At 44.5% G+C, this 20,895-nt stretch overlaps 2 protein-coding genes across 2 annotated transcripts in view; one reads left to right on the top strand and one right to left on the bottom strand.

Annotated features, from left to right (window-relative positions):
* The window catches only part of Dmtn (transmembrane and coiled-coil domain 2 protein Dmtn), a 49,528-nt gene that overhangs the window by 3,478 nt on the left and 25,155 nt on the right, over nt 1-20,895 (top strand). The window contains exon 2 of the mRNA XM_087344346.1: nt 2,712-2,983. The gene's annotated coding sequence lies outside the window, so the exon portion shown is untranslated. The remainder of the gene's footprint in view (nt 1-2,711; nt 2,984-20,895) is intronic.
* On the bottom strand, nt 2,979-12,311 carry LOC110829743 (protein scabrous). The gene is made up of 8 exons (XM_022063778.2): nt 12,088-12,311; nt 10,135-10,495; nt 7,597-7,674; nt 6,181-6,546; nt 5,947-6,018; nt 5,519-5,633; nt 3,825-4,016; nt 2,979-3,584 (listed from the first exon to the last, which is right to left on the bottom strand). The coding sequence occupies exons 1-8, from the start codon at nt 12,294-12,296 to the stop codon at nt 3,157-3,159; spliced, it is 1,821 nt and encodes a 606-aa protein (XP_021919470.1). The 5' UTR covers nt 12,297-12,311; the 3' UTR covers nt 2,979-3,156.

A 20,895-nucleotide genomic window follows, 5' to 3' on the forward strand; every position in this document is an offset into this window, starting at 1 on the left:
TCTGGTAGATGTCCGCCGTTTCAGAGGTCATGCTGCTTCCGTCATCAGGGCGATGAATGAGCCATGCGAGCGGAAAGGGCTAGGTTTATAGGGATCGGATAGTTGACGGCGTAACAGCCCAGAAGACGTCAATCTTCAATATCCATTGATTCTATCAGGGTGGGTCACAGTCTGATAAAGAATCATCTGTTTTTCTTTGTCCTCCCATATTTGCTTTTCTTCTTTCATTCCTTTTCATCTCTTTTGTTAATCTTCCTTCACTTGGTCTCTTCTAGTTCTTGGTTTTCCCAATAGTTGTTTATTCACCATCTTCATTTCAGATGTTCACATCAGCGCTGCTGGCTCTCTGAGCTTGCTAACGTTCCTTCGATCACTTTTTCCTTCTGATCTTATCTGATTTGATGTTCATCCTTTCTTATTAATTTCCCGTATATTGATTTTGTTTTTGCTGTATTGGCAACTAATGTGTGTGAAACACAACTCTAATATTTGTTGAGTATTCTAACGGCATCGGATAAGAGTCCTTCATGAGAAGCTGATAGTTGTTTATATCATGTACCAGTTATTTGTGCAGTGAGCCAGCTGATTTTAAGAAAATTGAAGCTAAACTTTACATTCTTGTAAGGTAGGGATTATACTGGTCTGCCATGGACCTACTTTGGATAAGTGTGCCCAAACACCATACTGTGGAGGGGAGGACACCCCATGCCCTCAGTACCCATTTGGAGACATGTAGCGATGGGTGTTGAATTCAGCCGCCTGTGTGCTTTGTTAGTCGAGTTTCTCAGCTGTAGTGGCTCCTTATCGTGCTTGTGTTCAGTCTCGCAAGTACATCAGCTGGACAAAGTACTTTCGTTTAGGTTTTATAACCAACATAGTACACTTCAAAAGTGTCCCCTTGTATGTTACAATGCCCTGCCCATCATCCTCTCATGTTTAATTGTCGTAATTGGGTGAAGAATGTAAATTATGAAATTTTCTCCATGTATTGTTACTGCCCTTTTGTAGGTACGAACATTCCCCTCAGCACGCTGCTCAAATTTCTTTTATAAAACTAAGAGGTCAAGTTTTATTCTCATACAAAACAGTAGTTAAAATTGTCATCTTGCATTTTAATATCCCGGTGTCGTGCGTAACGTAAACCTGTTTAATTTCCTCAGTGTTAGGCAAACATAAAAGTTTTCCGTACGTAGCGGCTCATCGTACAAGAATGGGTAGTCAGTGGCGTTTTTCTCACCGGTCGGAGACCCGGTACTTACCCACCTCTTTGTACCACTTCAGTTAATGGTAGCGCTCTGCACCGCCACTGGTCACAGTTCTTAATGGCATGACAGTATAATTACGATCTGTTATTGTGCAAGTTTCGACATTGACCGTGATTGGTCAGTAGCGGCAGGTGTTCCGGAGCGGTTCGATGAACCGGACAGGTGCAAGACGCTGCGACTTAGCCCCTTGGAGGCGCGGTCCATTGCGGCACACCCCGTCGTCACTGGACACAAATCATCTTAATGTTATCTTATCGGTCATCCAAGAGGTTTCCCCATCGAAATTCTTCATGGGCGAAGTGTTCATGTTAACCGTGTTAGCCCTGCTAACACTTTGGATAACGAAAAAGTCTGCCTTACTTTTGTGGACCAGTGGTACTCTAAGACACTTTTCACGTGATAAGTTCCTACATTTCACTGCCGTAACAACACAGTGTGACGTATGTCTGGCAGCCCTCGTTATGTTATTTCTTGCATCCTTCGTTTAAGCATCTTTAATTATCCGTGTTCCTCGTTCCTTTCAAGCTACGGCGACTCCTGGAGGACAAACCAGCATTTCCGAATGTCCTTGTGTTGCTGCCACACATACGGGTGGCTGGCAGGTGCAGTCAAACAAGAAGCATCGTTGAGTGACTTTTTTTCGTGTATCCTTCAGACATCTAAAATGTGGATGGCGAATATTTGCTTGTAAACGAACGGACAGTTGCGTGCTTGCTGTACTTCGGAACTATTCTGTCAGTTTTGCAAGACTCTCGAGTAAAGATGGTACATTTATGAAATTTAACCTATCAGAATTTTGTTTTAATGACACATAACAATAAGTGAGTAAAGATTACTGACAACGTTTTAATCGTGGGTCATTGAAAGCGTTGTTCAAACTCCATGCACCGAAAAAGACTTGATTTACAACGCATTTAATCCCCAAACAGCTGGCAGGCATGGTGACGCCGAGATGACATCCCAATTATTGTTAGGCATTCTTTACGGAGCGATTGATGTAACGAAAATTTCTTGTCATTCTGCCCTGGTCATAATACCTAGTCATGATGGCGACCGATCAGGAGTTCTCTTATGTGGAAGGTGAAGATAAACGTTTCTGATTATTCTACAACCCTGGATTAACTATTAACATCGGATAGTATATGGTTAGTTCCATGTCACGTATTTTGTGTTGACTAAACTCCTGTTTTTTTGCTAGTAGTTGTGTGCAGAACACGTGCTACCATGGGACACGATCCTGAGCCAGTTCTGTATTATGTATCGCCCTGCAATCTATCTTAATGTTATCCTCCCATCCGTTCCTCGGAACATTGTTTACAGAGGCTTGTAATATATGTTCTTTCTCCAAAGTAAGATGCCCCATTTACCAGCCGTACAGAACTGGCGATGCAATGGTTCGGTATTATATTAATAGTAAAAATTCTATGTTTCTGCACTGTCATTCAGGCAGGAAACTGAGTGAATGATGGATTAGCAACAACGCGGAAGGAAGCGGTTGTGGCCTGTCGCAGAATTTGAAGAAAATCACGAGACACTTCTCACGATGCGCAGTCAAAACGGGTTCCTAAGGAGTGGGACGTTGCCATTTTGTGCAGTGTGCAGCTTCGCCCGGCTCGACTTTCTGTAGCATGCGCAGGAGGGACTGAGGGAAAGCACGAAAAATGTGAGGGTATTCGGTCTCCGTCCGGGGACCCTCTGTTGGGAGCAGATTGATCCAGGTACATTGCACATATATTACATCTATAGTATGATACAAACAGGTCCTATGTACACACAGTGACTAAATAAATAGCTCCTCAGTCAAGACTCGTATGGCAGTCTCTTTCCGCTACGTTCACAGCCCGTTTGGCGTCTCTTGGCAGTGTATTCTTTGGATCAGACCCAAGGTAGTTCAGGACAATTTGTCGCAACGTGACGTCCGTCGGACGCGCATCTCCGACCAGGCTACCGCGATCCACTCGTTCTTAGAGGCGTCGAACCACGTGAGCCCCAGGTTGTAGCGCCCGTTGAGGTTCGCGTGCTGACAGTGCGAGAACCACCAGCCGCCCTCGTAGTTTGCCGCGCAGTTCGTGTTGCTGATGTCTCGGTCCGAGTCCACGGCGCTGAACTGCATCCGGTTCTGGTACTCGAGCGCGTCGCTCGCGTTGCCCCGGTAACCGGCCACGTGCAGCCTGTAGCCGTCCGTGGCGCCCGAGACGCTGAACTCGTCGTACTCGGCTACCCAGTTCTTGCCGTATATGTCCCTGAGGTCCACCCGGAGCGACGAGCAGTTGTCAGCCGTGAGGTGGTGCAGCGCCTCGTTCCCGAGCCAGAACTCGCCTGTACAAGAACCGATATGGGTACCGTAGGTAAAATAGTTTTATTTTTGTGACAGAAAAAGGTCCTCGTTTACGTTAATGTCCTATACATGCGTTGTGGGGATTTCAACTGGTATGCTTTTGTGGTGATGGTAATGGACTTCCGGGGATTGCTTGCTAACTGTACAACTGCCGGTTTATTATAGTAGCGGAATTAGGGAAACAACTGCGGCGCGGCGTCAGATGGCGAGCGGGGACTCACCAGATGGTGATCCAAATCCTGTGGCGTATTCGCTCCACTTGCGGTCGAAGTCCTCAGAGCCGTCCACCCTTCTTTGCACCACGACCCAGCCCCCTGGAGCTGTTGTTTGGTCACATGACAGGAGGAGAGGGGTTCCCAGACTGCCCGGCGACATGAGGTACAGGCCGCTGGGTCCACGCACTGCCCCGCAATCTGGAGAAAGATTGAACTGGCTCAGCGCACGGTGTACAGGATAGGAGGAGGCGTTCTTTGCGGTTATGCACACCCCACGATGAACTTCATGTCAAGTTTTCCCAACAGCTTTTTAGATGGGTAACCGATACAAAATTTCATCGAAATCAGTCGAGTAGTTTTATGACAGCGTGTCTCGTAACTGACAAACTGATCATTTGACCATCGATTTAGCCGTAACAAGATGAAACGTTTGCATTGTGCTTTAATATATTTGCTGAATTAATTTCAGTATAAGATTATTGAGGAAGGTGGTAGCCTGTGTATCTAATTACGACTGACTGATTCATAAGGAGCCTTCCAACTGGTTTTAATCAGCCTATTACATGCTACAATCTAGTCCGTGCCTCCGCGTCCAGATCGGCTGTAGGACCCACCCAGCTTCCTATCCAATGGGTTCTTTTCTCTGGGATGAAACGGCCGGGATTCGATCCCCGACAGGGGCAGATGATTTTCGTCTACCCTCTGCGTCCAGACCGTCTCTGGGGCCCACCCAGCCTCTTGTCCAGTGGGTAACGGGGTCCTTTCCCAGGGGTAAAGCGCGGCCGGGGCGTGATGCTGACCACTCACCCCCATCTAGTGCCGAAATTAAGAATGAGTAGGAGCTATACCATCTCTCCCCCAAGCGCCTACATGGCGTATAGCGGGACAGCGTTACTTTCTTTACATGGCCATGTAATTGAACCTCTCAAAGTTAGGAAACCTTGTTTGATTACATTCTGTAAGGCAATGTTTTCCATTTGTACTGCATTTAAACGCGAGTTGTTACGTGTATTTTTGAATTACAGCATTTGGTAGGCTTCGATGTTTTCTTGTGTCAGTAAGACTTTTACAAAAAAACGAAGTTTGCAGTCTTCTGGGTTGTAACGCCGTGTAGTCTGGTAGAAGCCTACCACCGATTCAGAGGTCCTTGCTGACTTCATCAGGGCGTCTCGATGATGAAGGCAGCAAGGACCTCTGAAACGTCGGTAAACTTCTACCAGACTACACGGCGCAACAACCCAGAAGACGGCAATCTTCGGACTCACCGCCATGAGAACCTCATCATTCTTTTACAAAAACTTCCCCAAATTAAACGCCCTCTATTTAAAACTAAGATGTCCTCTTAACGGTCAGATTCTGACAAACAAATTAAACAGTAAAATGTTTCTTAGTGCGGTACGGATTGCACCGCTCCAGTCTTGTTAATTTATAGAACTTTTATTTTAAACGTTTTGTGATATGACGTATATTTAACAAAATTGTTGCAAGAAAGAAGAAAAACGCTTGTGACTGTTCAATGCGACTGGCTGGCTTCGCAACTGCTCTGCTATGTGTACACGTCATTCTGTTCGCATGACCACCATGTTAGTACTACTGATGACGGGAAATTAAAAAGCAGAATTTGCGATATTATTAGAACCCTGTGTACATCGGCAAGGTTAGACAGGTAATGCATATTCAGGTCCACGTTAAACACTCACCTTGCGGCAGAGACGTCACGATCTGCTGGTACTGAGTCTGCATCACAGACAACTCTTGTACCAGTTTCCAGATGGTGCTAATGTTGAAATTGTCATTGGCCTCTGGAAATACGGTCTGTAAGAGAACGAGACCTTAGTTCACACGCCATTCAAATGCGTTAACCACAGTTCAAGGTAGCACTAGAAAATTAGAGGGTCGAATTGGTTCATATTTTGTAACAGTTCTCAAATGTAACGTTTGTATTTGTCGCAAGGTCGAATCCTGGTCTTGCCTTTTTGTGTAAGGACAGAGACGTTTCGGTAACCGATTCCCCAGATAGGGTGGGTTCGCATATGAGGCTGCCAAAAATTTTACGAATAATGCAAAGAAGGAAATAGCCATCAGAGTTTAGATGTTCCACAGTTGTAGTGGCTGTCGGAATACTGACCTTTGGCGGGTCGGGGCTGCTCCGATGCGACACTCCTGCACCAAGCGCCTTAAGCGAGGAGCGCTGCTTCCCCTGAAAACCAAGACCGTGTCTTGTCATCGCAACTCTGCATCATCGTCATTTACATTATGATGGGTCATGACCACGCCCTCAAATCTGACGCTGTGCGGCATTTAGGCGAGAAAGCGTCGTTATGTAAACTGATAAACGGATCAGATCAACAGTTCTGCCTACCTGCTCTTCTCTGACGAGTGCAATAGACGATGTCAGCTGCGCCATGTTGAACTCCATCTTGGAGATCTCGCGCTGGAGATCGGGCACGCTGCGGTCCAGCTCGTTCTCCAGCGTCTCCACAGACTCCAGCATCTGGAGCATCGAGTGGTGCAGCTTGTCCAGGCCGGCCAACTTTCGGGTCATGTTAAACACTGTTTTGGCCGCACTTCTAGAGGCCAGCTCCAAGGCAGAGACGCGGGCGACCACCTCCTGCTTCATCTGTTTCTCCAGTCGATGGACCCGGTGGCCTAGATGTGCTTGGTCGCCACAAAACGTCTCAGCCAGCTGCGCGCAGAGGCCTCTTTGATGACGGCGCTTCCGACCCCCCTACAAAATAAGTAAAAACTTCTTTGGCATTCACGCAGCTGAACTACGCGTTCTGAGAGTCGTCAGCTCAGCAGAGCCAGACATTTAGTAAAGGAATCTCCGGGCTGTGTTTTACGGTGCTAAGAAATACAAGACTTTGCTTGCACAGCGGGCGGCAAATCTAAATCTTTCTCTGCGCGAAATTCTACAAGAATGTCACGTCGCGAGTGCAGGAGAAAGCCTCCTGTTTGGAGAGTAGCTCAGAGCAATTAAATAAGCAGCCGCTGACATCCGACAAGGGGCGGTCCTAAAGCTTGGGGGTTGTTACACAGAGCCTTGGCTGAGCCTAGGGATCGTGGCGGGATCTGATTAACTTTGAGGTTCCACAAAAGCCTGGGAATTTCTTGACGAACGGAGCTACTATCAGCTTTTCTAGAATTACTGTGCTCCGTAGAGTTAGAAGAAAAGTTCATGTATATAAACTTAGGAAATTCATTTTGAAATATTAAGGTATCTCCCAGTGACCTAACTGTGCCCCAGTTAATCGTGTTTATTGCTGTGTACCGTTGGCAACGTCCGTTTTGTATTAACATTATTTTCTTCTATTTGATTGCCTTCGGATGATATTAAAACGGGTTAAAGAGGGAGGGTGTATATTGGACTCATCACGTTCAGGATAAGGTTTAATTAATAGTGTGAATCGCATGGAACCGTAGGGTTCCACAAAATACGGGGGACGTTTCCTGGCATATTCGGCGACCCTCAGCTCCTCATTAAGGACACTGACCCACTAAATTGTTATTTTGTTCTGTATTGCGCTCCAGTAAAACATTATCAAGAATGTCGTTGCATGAAACATCTGCTTTCAAAGTTTTGGGCTACTAGATTATGGACGCCGTGCGGACCTGTAGGCGGGTATCAACTCTAGCCCCGAAGATGGAGACAGTGTGTTCATACTACAATTCCACACGGCGTCATAATTTAGGAGACCACAACAAACAGCTTTACCACCGTGATAACCGAATCCCAAGATTTCGGTATTTATTTTCATTGGTTTGTTCAGTGACGTACCTCATAGGCTGGGTCTTCCCTTCCGTACTTCTTGAGGGCTTTTAATGCGATCGACCATTCCGTCTGGGCATTCTGAAACTGGAGATGAGAACATGTAAGTGAAGAGGTCTGCTGGTACTCCATCAGGTTCAGGCTGCCACGTGCCTGGATGCTGGCGGTGGTGACTGTCTGTGCCACTGGGGAAACAATACTTCAGCTTTTGGTGCTGTTTGTTTGTCACAAGGAAGTGCGAAGACGATTAACGGATACGCGGTGTTTTGGTGAGGGGTGTAGGAATCGGGGGTTTTGTGGCCTGCTCAAACCTTTAGAATCCACGATGCGCTATGCCTAGGACGAGATGGGCGGGATATGCAGCAAGCATGTGGAGATTGCAAATGAATACAAAATTATAGTTGGAGAATCTCGAGGGACTACTGCTGAGACCTGGATGTAGATGGGAGGAAAATATTATAACGGAGCCTACGGAAATATGATGTGAAGGTGTAGATTGGGCTCAGCTGGCTAATGATATGGTCCAAGGTGGATGTTTGTGAAAATGGTGGAGTAACTTTGGGTTTCTTAAAAGTAGTTGAATATGAAGACAAAGAATCTACGCCATAAAGCAGAAGCCCCCTGTCCCAAATGTTCCACGGGCTCGCAGGTCCTTCTGATCGTGTTCTTTACGTTTTTAACCGATCTTATCAAACGTCATTTTAGTTGCTATGGGCCTGGGCCTACACCAGTAGAACCACTGCTTATAGGCGAGATATTTCTTGAATATCACTGAGAGATTTAATTAGAATAGAGCTTTACACTCTCGCCTCACTTGTATGCTTCTCTTTAAAGTGAGCTGCATCTTCTATGTTGTTCGTCGAACGTCCCTCCGCTGGGCCACTAAAATAAAGTCATTGTGTGAAAAGAATTCGGCTGCTGCTCTGTCTAGCGCCGTCACTGCCCAGACTGCGTTTTCGATTTCTGAATTTCAGACCGACAATGATGGCCGATTTTAATAATATTGTGAAGAAGAATAACATAAACTGACAACACTTTGTTCGCTGAGGACACCTGGCATACTTGTAGCCCGCTAGAGCGAGAAACTGATCATGGCCTGTAACACTCTCACCTTTTCTGTGCACTTCCAAACACGAATATGGCGGAATGTGGGCAAGTGTCTGGGAATGCTACGTTCTGAAAAGGATTCTTAATTGATTTCCAGTTTAGTGTAGTATATTGCACGCTGTACTTCGAGTCGGCCCTCTTTGTGTGAAGTGAACGCGACGTAGGGCACGAGGGCTCCTGGGGCGACCCTGCTTTAGAGCCTGTCCGGCCTGGCACTGTTGCCAAATAAACAGCCCGCCTTCACGGCTGTTATAACATTACCTTAACAATTTATTAATTTGACATCTATTTTAATAGTATCTTCCCATCTCACAAGTGTCTAATAGTCTCTTTCCATGAGATTTCCTAACCAAAATGCGATATGCGTTACGTTCTCCCAGGCCACTCACACGCTGGCCTCTGAAGACTCTCGTGTCCGACCACTCACGTCCGTCTAGTGCCAAGGTGTAGAGTGCATGGAGTTACACCTCCACGCACTTTGTGTGCGGCGTGTATTGAGTGGTACTGAGGCATAGGGGCAAATGTATATTAAGAAACATAGAATTGATTGGATTGGCTTCCAAAATCTGGCAACATCGAGGCGAAGCAGGCTGGAGAAAAAGAATTCCATGGCTTATGCGCCAGCTGCCGCTTGAGACCTGAAGGAAACACAAACAAGAGGACCGGCCGCCCCAGGCAGCGGCCGTCGCGCGATTCGTGTTTCGTTTCATTTAATGAGATCGTAGGCCTCGACTTACAACAGTCATGAAATGACATCTGTATTTTATATGCACGTTTTCATAAAAACAGCGCCGACACGGACAGACGCCACACTCGTCGACCACTGAACTGAGGTTCTCCGCCTCCCCCCCGCGACAGTCTCCTTCCCAATTCATCCTGCCTTTGCCGCTGCTATTACTTCTAGGTGTGATTGAGTGATCAGCCTCACGCTTCGTCCGCCCTACTCATTGGCCCTAATTGGCTGATTAGAGACCCCACCCACAGTTCAGTATCCATACAGTCAGTGAAGGAAGTGAGCGCGCAGCAGTAGGGAACCTTTTGGAAAACCACCACTAGGAAGACCGTGAAGGAGATGTAAGTTCAAATTAAACTTATGGAACTGTACAGTGGCGGTTCCACTACCAATTTATTAGGAAGCCTAAAAGGGAAAATGGTTTGTGCTTTGACCGCCGTGGTCTAATTTAAGATGCTGTACCAACCTTTTGGTGGGACTGAGGAATTCCACTGAAACCTTAGTTAAAAGAACGGAAGCCCTGACAATGCATCGCTATGGAAAATACAGATTTACCATTTACTTTAAAGGATGAAATAATTTATTCGAGGAAATTGACTATTCCATTTGCCGTTAATTGAACCTAATTACAATGTCAGTACCGGTATTGTATCGTGAAGATGGTTTCAAGGCCACAAGATGAACCAAAAATTCCATCATCAACTCACCTGAGTTAGAGTGTCGGCACAAAGTCCGGCCACATTCTGCGTCTGCGACCTGACGGCCATAACGTCCTGTTGCGCTTGAGCGAGTGCCACTGCGCCTTTCTCCTGTGCAACGTGCAGTTCCTCCAGGTCTCTGCGCACGCTGGACATATCTCCGCGTAGAAGCACCAGTTCTGAATTGATCTCTTCCCTACGCTGAAGTTCTACCGACGTGTTGTGCGCAGCGGCCACCTCTGTCACCTCACCTCGCAACTCGCTTACGGCCGTCGCCAGCCACTGCACTGTTAAATGATCGTTCTTTTGCTGGTTGCCTGTCGAGGATGTTGCCGCGCGATTTCCTCGACGGAGTTCTTCCACCTCTTGCCTGGGAATTTAAAATATAAATCATCTACCCAACCCATGGCTCACACACGTTTCATTAGGCTGCTAGTTTATTCACGCATCCACACATTCAGACGCCCACCGGCCTTCTCGTCCGAACAAATCCGCCCGTTCGATTTGATCGTGACTCTCCCGACAAGAATTTCGCATTTCTCAATAACTAGACGAGAATTAAGAGTCCGTGTCAAACACTAAGTACTGTCGGGGATTCAAAATTTGTGAATCGTTGTATCTAATCCTGTGCATGACGTCGTAATTTGCAGAACGGGTTTGAGTTAAAGAACGTCACTAAGTTCTAGTCTGATTATGGCAACAGAGCAGTTTATTCTTCGGTAGTGCTCATAAGCTTTATCACTGAACTTCCGGTTGCGTAATAAGATTTGCACATGTTTAGGTGTAACAAACCGACTTCGAGAAACGTCTTATTTTATCTGACAGCGAAGAAAGCATTTATTGACTTATTAAGGGCGTGTCCTTCTCTGTTGGATAACGGAGCGAAATCCACTTTCTACTTGTGCGAAATCGTGAAAAATTAAGCCAAATAACTGCCCCATAATTGGACCCGCCCCTCTTAATTTATAATTTCTATCTTTTTTGTATGTCCTGAACTTGAAGGTAGAATGCAAAATAAATACTGAATTCTCGCGAGCAGCATACGGCCTGCCAACCCTTCTTTATCTGAAGGTGATGTAATTTTAAAAAAAAAGTTTCACCGATTTTGACGAAATTTGGTATTGGGTAGATCCGCCATAAATGTTATTGCGTGCCTTCACTTTAAGGTATAAAAAGTCGATTTTTTTCACTTTTCTAAGAAATGGCTTATGAAGATCTGAAACTTTAATTTGAAATACGTTTCTGTGTGGTCAACGTTTTAAGGAATCACAAGGAAAAGTTATTGGTGTCTCCGGCAGTGCGATGAGCTTTGTGCTTGTTGCAGTAAATGGACCGGTCGCCTCCATCCTCATAATAGACGTAATGCATTTTGATTCGAATCTTTTGTAACTAGGGTTGGTACAGACCAATCTGAATTTTTGTCGGACAGTTTTTTAATTTAGGTCTTTCCCACAAGTCTACCAAATTTAATGGAAATCTGTTAAGTACATTTTGAAGTAAAAGGTATGGACCGACATTACGTGTTCATTTTGTGAACAAAATAAGGTCTCGTTAACATCCTGCTTCTGCCTGGACCCCGCTGATTTGCTTCCAATTGAACCCAGTAGGACTACATGAATGTTAAATTTCACTGCTGCTCTACAGGTTTTACAAATCCTTATTCAGACAAATGCTTGGGATTCTTGGATGGGAGATCAGTGCATAATCACACAGAAAGATGCACACTATTTCCATGCCTCGAGGACTCAAACCTGCGATCTCAGTGTTGAATCCACAAACGAAACGTAGCTGTTTTTCGTCCGTCATCATGGAACGTAATTATAAAATATTTATTTCCATTCTGCTCTGTGGGTACGGACAGATTTATTTACCTCTACAAGAGAACGAATAAGTTACAACAACGCTACTGCCCCGTGAAGTTCTCGTGAAACCTTTCATAATTGTGCAGTAAATTCCTTGTACCTGAGAGCAGTGAGTTCCTCCCGTAGCGCAGTGAGTTCTGAGTTCTTGGACAGCAGAGAGACATCTTCCAGCAATGCGCTCACTTGCTCCTTCAGAGTCCGAACTGTTTCTGTGTCTTCACAAAACACGCCACTCAACAGCGTCACCACGATCACACACATCAGCATCATGCCACAGCGTTCGCGCACACTGTTAACATTTGTAGACATCTGTTTGGTTTTAAACTACGAAGCACACTCGCGACACCACCTGTGCGCATGCGCAGTAGCGCCAGGTGCAGGGGCAGGTGTGCGATGCTGCCTGCCTACTTTATCTTGCGCCTGGCGCGTGCTGGTCACGTGGAGGGACGGGAGTTGGCGTGGCGCGGTGCTAACCATTTCTGCTTCATCTTGTTCTTATACCGTAGGCGCTTTGTTCTGACCAAGTGAGTGCGAGATGTGACATCAGGTGTTTCAACTCGCCCCGAACATAAATCGTTCGCTCGAGTAATTCTTGTTTGTTTAACAATGCTTTTTAACTGTTCAGATTATAATTATCGCGTCACTTTGTAGGCTATCATCTACGCATTAAAGATGTCTGTCTTCTGGATTGTAACGACGTGTAGTTAGAAGTCTACCAACGTTACATAGGTTCTTCCTGCCTCCATCGCCCCCTGGTGATGGACGCAGCAAGTACATCTGAAACTCAGGTAAATGCCTACCAGACTGATCAACGTTACAACCAAGAAGACAGCCCCATCTTGAAACTAGGCGCCGTGAGAACCCCAGAACCCGGTTACCCGCACTGTCTTGGTTAGGTTGAGGAAAATTTTTAAAAAATCCTGGCAGCCGGAACCGGGACAGAATTCGAACCCGAGACCTCCATTGTGATGCTGATGTCTGGGAAGTTAGGAGAAGACTGAGTTCATTAAATGCCTGTTGTTCTTTGGAAGATGTGCATCCAATGAATCCATATAGGGCTGAATATCCGTGCCTGTCCTCGTGATTAAACTCGAGAATCGCTTGATGAATTTGGATGAAATCTGGTACAGACGTTGTGCCATTGGGGTTTATCCGAACGTCGTATGGTGAATTCTTTTCGGGCTACCATCCGTGACAGGGTAATGAAGTAATGACCTTTATTACCCCGAGGACGAAGATGGTTCTCGAAACGTTGGTGTTTTCTCTATTAAACCACCTGACACGGCTGGTAGCCCGAGGAGAATTCACCATACTTAATCGCCGTGAAAGCTTCAAATCATACGACCTAAAGTCGTACTTTTCAATGTTTTGTAATCGGTTATACCGACATGGCGGGCGACACGACGTGTAGGCCTATAGTTAAAAAAAATATTTTTTTAAATTAAGATAACCTATGTCATTTTGTATTAATATTTTTTTTTAAAAAAATGAACAGGTCAAGACATATTTTAACGTATGTCACAGAGCATACATTAAAGTTACTGATAAATTTGTGATTCAAAATCAAGGCCCTCTGAATTTATGCTGTTCTGTCAATAGTCGGTTTCCGATGAACGATTCGATTAAGTCGTGAAGGAAGACAATTGCGTTTAAAATGTACATTCGTATATCTTGGCTAAAATTGTGCAAAGCGTAATATTAGATCGCAATTCGCTCGTCTCTGTTGTTAATAATAAGATGAGTAGGTAAAAACCAGTGAATGAATCGCGTATTTTTCTACATCGCCTGCAGCCTACTGCAAGGTTTTTGTGGACGATGATGGTAAAGGTTGCGTACTATAGGCGTGTTCTTCTTATTTTAGCAAGGAGCATTCACAATTCAGAATTTACAGAGAATGGCTTAATTAAGGAGGACGAAAAACCAATTAATAGTCCTCGAAGAAGAAAAATGAAGCAAGGAAGACGAAGTGTGAACAGTTTAGCGTGTTGCATAACAAGGAACCTAATGCTGTAAGCGAGATGTAGGGGCTTTGATGGGTTGGACATGTGACTAGAATAGGTAAGAAAATTTGGCGGAGGAACCGGTTCGAAATCGTGAGATTTCAGGTTCTGACGGCGACGAGTACCAAGATGGCTGTGTACTGAGATGCTGTGCCGTGTAGTCTGGTAGATATTTATCAGCGTTTTCGGTTATTATGCTGGTAGTTGGTAAACGGAACTGGTTTAGGATCGTGTGTAGTGGCGGGGTTCGGGTCCTCGTGCCAGAGAGTTGATTGTAATGTAGCCCGTCTAGCCTACGCGATAAACTGTAGACGTCCTTTCCTCGTGAACAAGCACTCGGGCAGGTGGCTCGAGGCCGGCAGATGACACCGCTGCTGCAGCCGTCAGTACCGCGCAAAGGCATCTGCTGCTCGCTTCTTCGTATTCGAGAAGATCCGAGGTTCGAATCTCTGCCCGGACACCGAAGTGTTTCGTGGTTGTTTGCAGTTAGTCGGTTGGGCCCTAGACAGTGTAAATAGAAAATATTTGTCATAGAAACTTACTCCTCCTTCCAGAAGTTTTGCACACGCGCTGACGTAGAGGTGGTGTGTATACAAACTATCGTACAGATTCAGGTGAAATGTAACATGAAGTTTATCAAATTTCAGGAAATCTCGTCATTTCGTTAACGATTTGCCAGGGAGGTGATGTGACCCGCTTTGGGGCCGAATGTGGTTGGCCATACGTCTGTCTAACGCGTGGATATTTATCTGTCCTTGGCAATCGATTAATGCATACAGAGATCATTATGTGTTTTATCGGCGGTGAATAATATGACATTGGTCAACGGGAATGTAGTATTTTAATGATACGATCACCATTTTTAGTAACAGTTTCTGTTGCTTTATGGTTAGTTTAAGAACGACCCTTGGCTCGTGGCTCTCGTACCAATGGTCACATTTCATATCTGAGAACCGGTTCAAAGTTTTTGTGATTGGCTACGTCTGTCTCGTTGCACTGTTGGCCTCTGAAGGGCCGCTTTGTAAATTTTTTTAAAGTTTTTTTGAAGATTTTTTTGAATGTTGTAAGTTCCTAAAGAAACTAAAGTAGAGAACAAGTTGACCGTAACTCGTGCTCTGTGGATGGTGAATTTATTCTTATAAAGCGGGTTCAGGGCTGCGCTCCAGATATTTGATTTGAGAACTGAGGGTGGTCGATAAATATTGTTGAGGTTTGAAGTGTTAGGTCCTGCAGTAATGCCGTGTGGATTTCAGCCCTGAAGCATTCTGTTCCTCCGATGACGTCTACCGACGAGTCCACGCGGAGTTAAAACTCAGAAGATCATCGAAGAAGTTGTTAATTTCGCGAATGCGGGGTTTTTCGGCGTACATGAACGTTGAATTACCTGCACTTTTTATTCGCAATTCTGTTCGATTTTTTGTCGGTCTCACACGAAACTCTCTGCTTATTCATTACAAAATTATTCGGTAGACTTTGCTTATGGGCGAAAATTACTGTTTTAACAATTCTTAGATTTATTATGTGAGTCAAATGCCGAACTGGCAAGTGTTAAAAGAGGTGGAACACATTACCACTGTGATATAAATATTCAGACAGCTAAGGAGTCAGTGAACCGAGGGGCTTTATTGGACGTTGGAATGAGGGGAAAGCATACCCTTTATCCCACGTGGGAACCTGAACAACAGACGCTCGATCAGCGATACAGAGAAATAGCCCTGTTGACAGGTCGGGTCTGACCACCGAAATTAATATTTCAGAAAATTAAAAATAAAATCCGCCAGCCGACCGCAACGCGTTTGGTGCAGGTTGCTTCCTGCCAGGCGCAGGATAGATATTTTAAATTAACTTCCCGTGTTGACACAAGGCCTTTACTAACACAGTAACGATTTCACGTGACTCGATCTCTCTGTGAATAGGCAGATGTGGGTTCGAGACCCCATCTGTGTTTAGGCACAGCGTTTTGACATGTGACTGCTCACAACGCGGTGTGCTTGAGGGAACGGCCTCAGTCAGTATTCGATCCTGAGATATCCGTAGTATGAAAAAAAAAATGCTAATGAGATGTGAAATGAAAAGAAAGCGTACTCCAGCATGGAGTACGTGAAAGTTCCGACTTCTTTGTCTGTGGACTCGACAGCCAGGATTTGATTCCGCTAGCGTATTTTTCTCTTTATTGTTACATCCTGTGCAGTGGATGTCGTAAGGCCCCTATATATATATATATATATATATATATATATATATATATATATATATATCTTCACGGCGCAGTGGTTGGCTGTGCATGGAGTATAGGCGCATTCACGCATCTTCCCTTCAATTACTAAATTGCATTTCGTCGGCGGGGAAATCGGTTTCGTGATTTAATCAATTATTTCCTCTTCATTGATCCAAACTATGATATCCGAGTCCCACGTCTGCCATGTTTCCACTGTGATTTGTGACACGGGTGGGGCCTCGCAGTAAAATTACGTTTCTTTTTTTACTCTTTCCATGCTGTGGATTACATTTCTTTTGGGACCGCCTGCCACATCTGCTCTGATTTAAATAAAATGAACAAATATATTCTCTTCTTTACGCAGTCGAGTTGTGAATAATTTACACAAACCAAGGAATGTTATGAGAAATAAAGCGGACTATAAAGATTATTTGTTATTTTATAAAACAGACGATGGGAAAAGTCCTGACAACAAATAATTTTAAGTGTAAACTACCGTCATCAAAACCCTTTAGAATTGGACTATAAAGATGTTGAAGATGGCTGTCTTCTGGGTTGTAGCACCGTGTAGTCAGGTAGAAGATTACCGACGTTTCAGAGACTTCCATCGTCAGGGCGATGACCATTGACATGTTATCCGCTGTCGACTGATGGACAGTCAGTTTCAATGAGCGCGAGTTCGAAAGCTGGGCGACGAAGAAGAGTTGTTGGTAGATCGAAAAGCAGATGATCTGACCATCACTGTCGAAGGAAAAAAGGGACACCACACTCCCCAGTCCGTGAGTCAGACACACGACTTTCTTGTGACCACGAAAAATAATCCCCGAGGTATAAGTAGAGCTTTTAATGCACTGAATACAGATTAGTCCCTTGTCTTTCGAAGAGCTTCGTTCGTCTAAATTATTGCATATTTAAAAGTATGGTCCTGACATCCAGAACATACAGCAGCAGTGTTACAAAAATCAAGCGCTTTGTGTTAAGGCAAACAGCAGCTGGCTGTTTGCTCTGAAGAACAAATGAAACCCGTAGTTGTATTCTGTGGGCAAAATGCCAATTTATCGATCGGTAAAGCAGGTAGCAAATTAAGTTACCATCGTACTTTGTTTTCGTGAATCCAGCTGTCTTGATTATGTAGCTACAGTTTTCCGAACAAGTTAACAGATAAACAGTTTTGCTAAGACGTGAATTCTATAAAAACTTATCGGGAAACAAGCTGTGTCAGTTCTGGACAGACGTTCAACGTTTCGGAGACCTCTGCCTTCGCCTCGCTGATGATGGAGGCAGAGAAGGTATCCGAAACATCTGGCTTCTGTCTCGAGTTCATTTGAGAACGGGCGTCTCATGCGGGTGGATAGAGAAACAACAGAACAAAGGCTAGTCCCAGGACAGGACGGGCGTCGGGCATGGCGAAACAAGAAGTACATACTAACTTTTCACTCGAGAATCCTGAAGAAAGAGAGCAGTAGTGGCCGATGACAAGACATTATTAAGACGGATCTTACGGAATTGAAATTACTGGGGATTGGATCCAGTGTCATGCTTTCCGGCCTGCCTTATTTTTTATCTCTGAAAGTAGTCGACGGCTTTACGTGAAATTTGGTGTTGGTGGTCCACGATAACAGTTGTCGAACACATTTAATTCTAATAGCGATGTTAAATGCAGCCGGCGGTGGTAATGGAACTGGAATATCGACGTTTGCGGACATGAACTGCCCAGCTGTCGACTTCGTAAAGAAGCTCTGTGATTGGCTATTGGGCTGAACCTCGTTGATTACAGTTTCATTTCATCAGTTCATACGCCATGTAGCAAAGTACACTTTATCTGTCCTGTGTGGGTCTGTAAAGTTATGGAAAGACGCAAAGTGAGAACAGGGTGTTGAGGTGACAGAAGGACAGAGAAAATTACCTAATGAGGAGCTTCATAATTTGTACCTTTCACCAAAAATTATTCGGGTCGTAAAATCAAGGAGGTTAGATGTGTGGGAACGTAGCACGCGTGCGAGAAATGAGAAATGCGTACGAAATTTTATTTTGAAAACCTGGCGGACAGAGACGCTTGTGAGACCTAGGAAGATGATATTAAAACGGGCCTTAAAGAAATATAGTCTGGACTGGAGTCAGCTGGCTCATGATGGAGTCCATTGGCTAAATGTTGTGAACACGGTAATGAACCTTTGGCGTTCAAAAAGACGGGATTTCTTGGCTGTCTGAGCGACTGTGTGGTTTGTGAAGACGGACTCTGCTTCAGGGAGTTGGTTTACTTGTATTGATATCTAAATAAAGATTGTCATTGTCATTACCATGTTCAGCCATTCCCGTCTCTCGTTTACAATAGGCGGTATTGTGATGTTACGTTCCGTGGCCGGAAATTGCATGGAGACGTAGAAAAGGAAATGCAGAAGAATAAGTGATGTACCCTTCCTTCTTGAGGCGCAGCTGCGTGGGGGATCATAAAGACAAAAAGAATTGCGGAAGTTGAAAGAAAGAAAAAGGGGCAAGTCTTGGCACCTGCATGCAGCTGGTTGGGTGTGGGGGGGGGGGGGCAGCCAGTCTACGAGATGCGTAGTTTCTTTAACACAAGTCAGAACGGCGTTATTTGCAGGTGAAACTCCATTAGTTGTTTCCGGTCTGTATCTTCTGGGTTTACGTTTTAGCTTGACACTGATGAACCGTTGAGCTACTGCGGGTGTGTCCGCATTTGGAGCTCCGTCCAGCGTCCACCTGTTGATACAAATATAAAAACTCCCTGTACCAACTGTACGTCCAGATTGATTTTGTTATTCTTTTAACAGTGCAGGGTGAAATTTAGAATTATTGTGCATGATGTAGAAGGAACTTGGCCGCGACGTATTTTAATGTACTATCCCGGCATTTGCATCTAAATACGTCAGGCTCATCAGAGCGACGTTGAAAGACTCCAAGGCTGTAGTAAGAGTAGATGGTGAGCTAACTAAACCATTTAATGTCAATATGGGAGTTAGACAAGGAGATGCTCTCTCGACAATGCTCTTTAACCTGACGCTGGAAGCATCTATTCGGAAACTTGAGATCTCAGGACATATAGGCATCAAATCAATACACGTGAGTGCATATGCAGATGATCTAGCTATTATTAGCAGGAATAAAGCTGCACTGGAAGAAACAGTATTAAAATTGATAGAAGAAACAGAATTAAGGGGGCTAAAAATAAATGAATCGAAAACAAAATATATGAAAGTTACAAGAGCAGCAAGAAATGTCACAAATAAATTGAGAATAGGACATTATAATTTTGAACATGTGCAGAATTTTAATTACCTGGGTTCACAGATTAATACTATAAATTCAGTAACTAATGAAATTAAAGCACGTATTGTGAATGGTAATAGGTGTTACTATGCCTATCAGAATTTAATGAAGTCTAAAATACTGGGGAGGGAACTTAAACTGAGAATCTATAAAGTTCTGATAAGACCAGTAGTCACATATGGATGTGAAGCCTGGACATTAACTAGCTTTGATGAGCAACAACTTAGAATATTTGAACGCAAAATATTGCGGAAAATCTATGGTCCAATACAGAATAGTGATGGCTCCTGGAGAATTAGGATGAATCATGAACTAGATTGTATCATACAGGGAGCAGATATCGTGAGGCTAATCAAAAGCAAAAGGTTAGCCTGGCTTGGCCATGTTGCAAGAATGGAAGGAAACAGGGTAACTAGAAGAGTGATGGAATGGAGACCGATAGGAAGAAGGATGAGAGGGAGACCACGGAAACGATGGATAGACGACGTGGAGGAGGATGTGAGGACGATGGGAGTAAGGGGATGGAGAAGAATTGTGGATGATAGGACAGAATGGAAAAAATTCATCAAACAAGCTAAGACCCACACAGGGTTATAACGCTATAAGAAGAAGATCCTGGCATTTGCCAGGAGCAAGTAAGGAAAAAATACGTCGATCTCCTTGGCAAGATTCAACCCCGTGGTAAGAATTCTACCACGAGGTGCGGTGCCGGTTCGATTCGAAACTTGTACCTGCTGGATCGTCACAACCCAACCGAAATGTATGGCGGGTGATGTGGACTTCAGGGGCTAGACGAGCACATTAGCCCGAGTTTAAACACCAACTAGGCCTCTTAAATTTCGGACAGGCAGTTGTAAGAAAATGTAGGGGTTTTATTAGGCGTTCTTCATGCTCTAACATGAGGAACAATGACATGGAACTGCATTAGTGAAACAACGACCTAAGTGAAGTGGCGTGACGATCAAGTTTGAAATGCCAGTGTTACTTATTTCCAATCTTTATCGCTATTTCAAACTGTGTTATCGATTCCGAGTGAGGTCCAACTGATTTATGAAACAATTTCACGATTTTCACTTGTAGTGCGATCGTGTCATTGATTTGGAGCAGGAACTTTGATTCAAAGAAAGCCAATATAATTTTTTAAAAGCTGAACATTTGTGTAGAGACAGAAACTAACGACGGGTTGTGGACTTCAGAAATACGTAACGCACAGAACAGGCATAAACAAATTAAATATAATACGTTTAATGTGGTCAGGTATGAGAATTTACTGATTTTGTGCGCACGAAACTGATCATGCAGCATTGTTTGGACAAAGAGCTCGAAATATCGGTAGGATTTGAGGTTTTCACGGCGGTGAATACGAAGATGACTATCTTCTGGATTGTTGCGCCGTGTAGTC

The sequence above is a fragment of the Zootermopsis nevadensis genome, unplaced genomic scaffold, assembly GCF_977971745.1.
Source record: "Zootermopsis nevadensis isolate Lab colony 2312 unplaced genomic scaffold, Znev_1.0 Znev_ptg000007l, whole genome shotgun sequence".
Lineage (NCBI taxonomy): Eukaryota > Metazoa > Arthropoda > Insecta > Blattodea > Termopsidae > Zootermopsis > Zootermopsis nevadensis.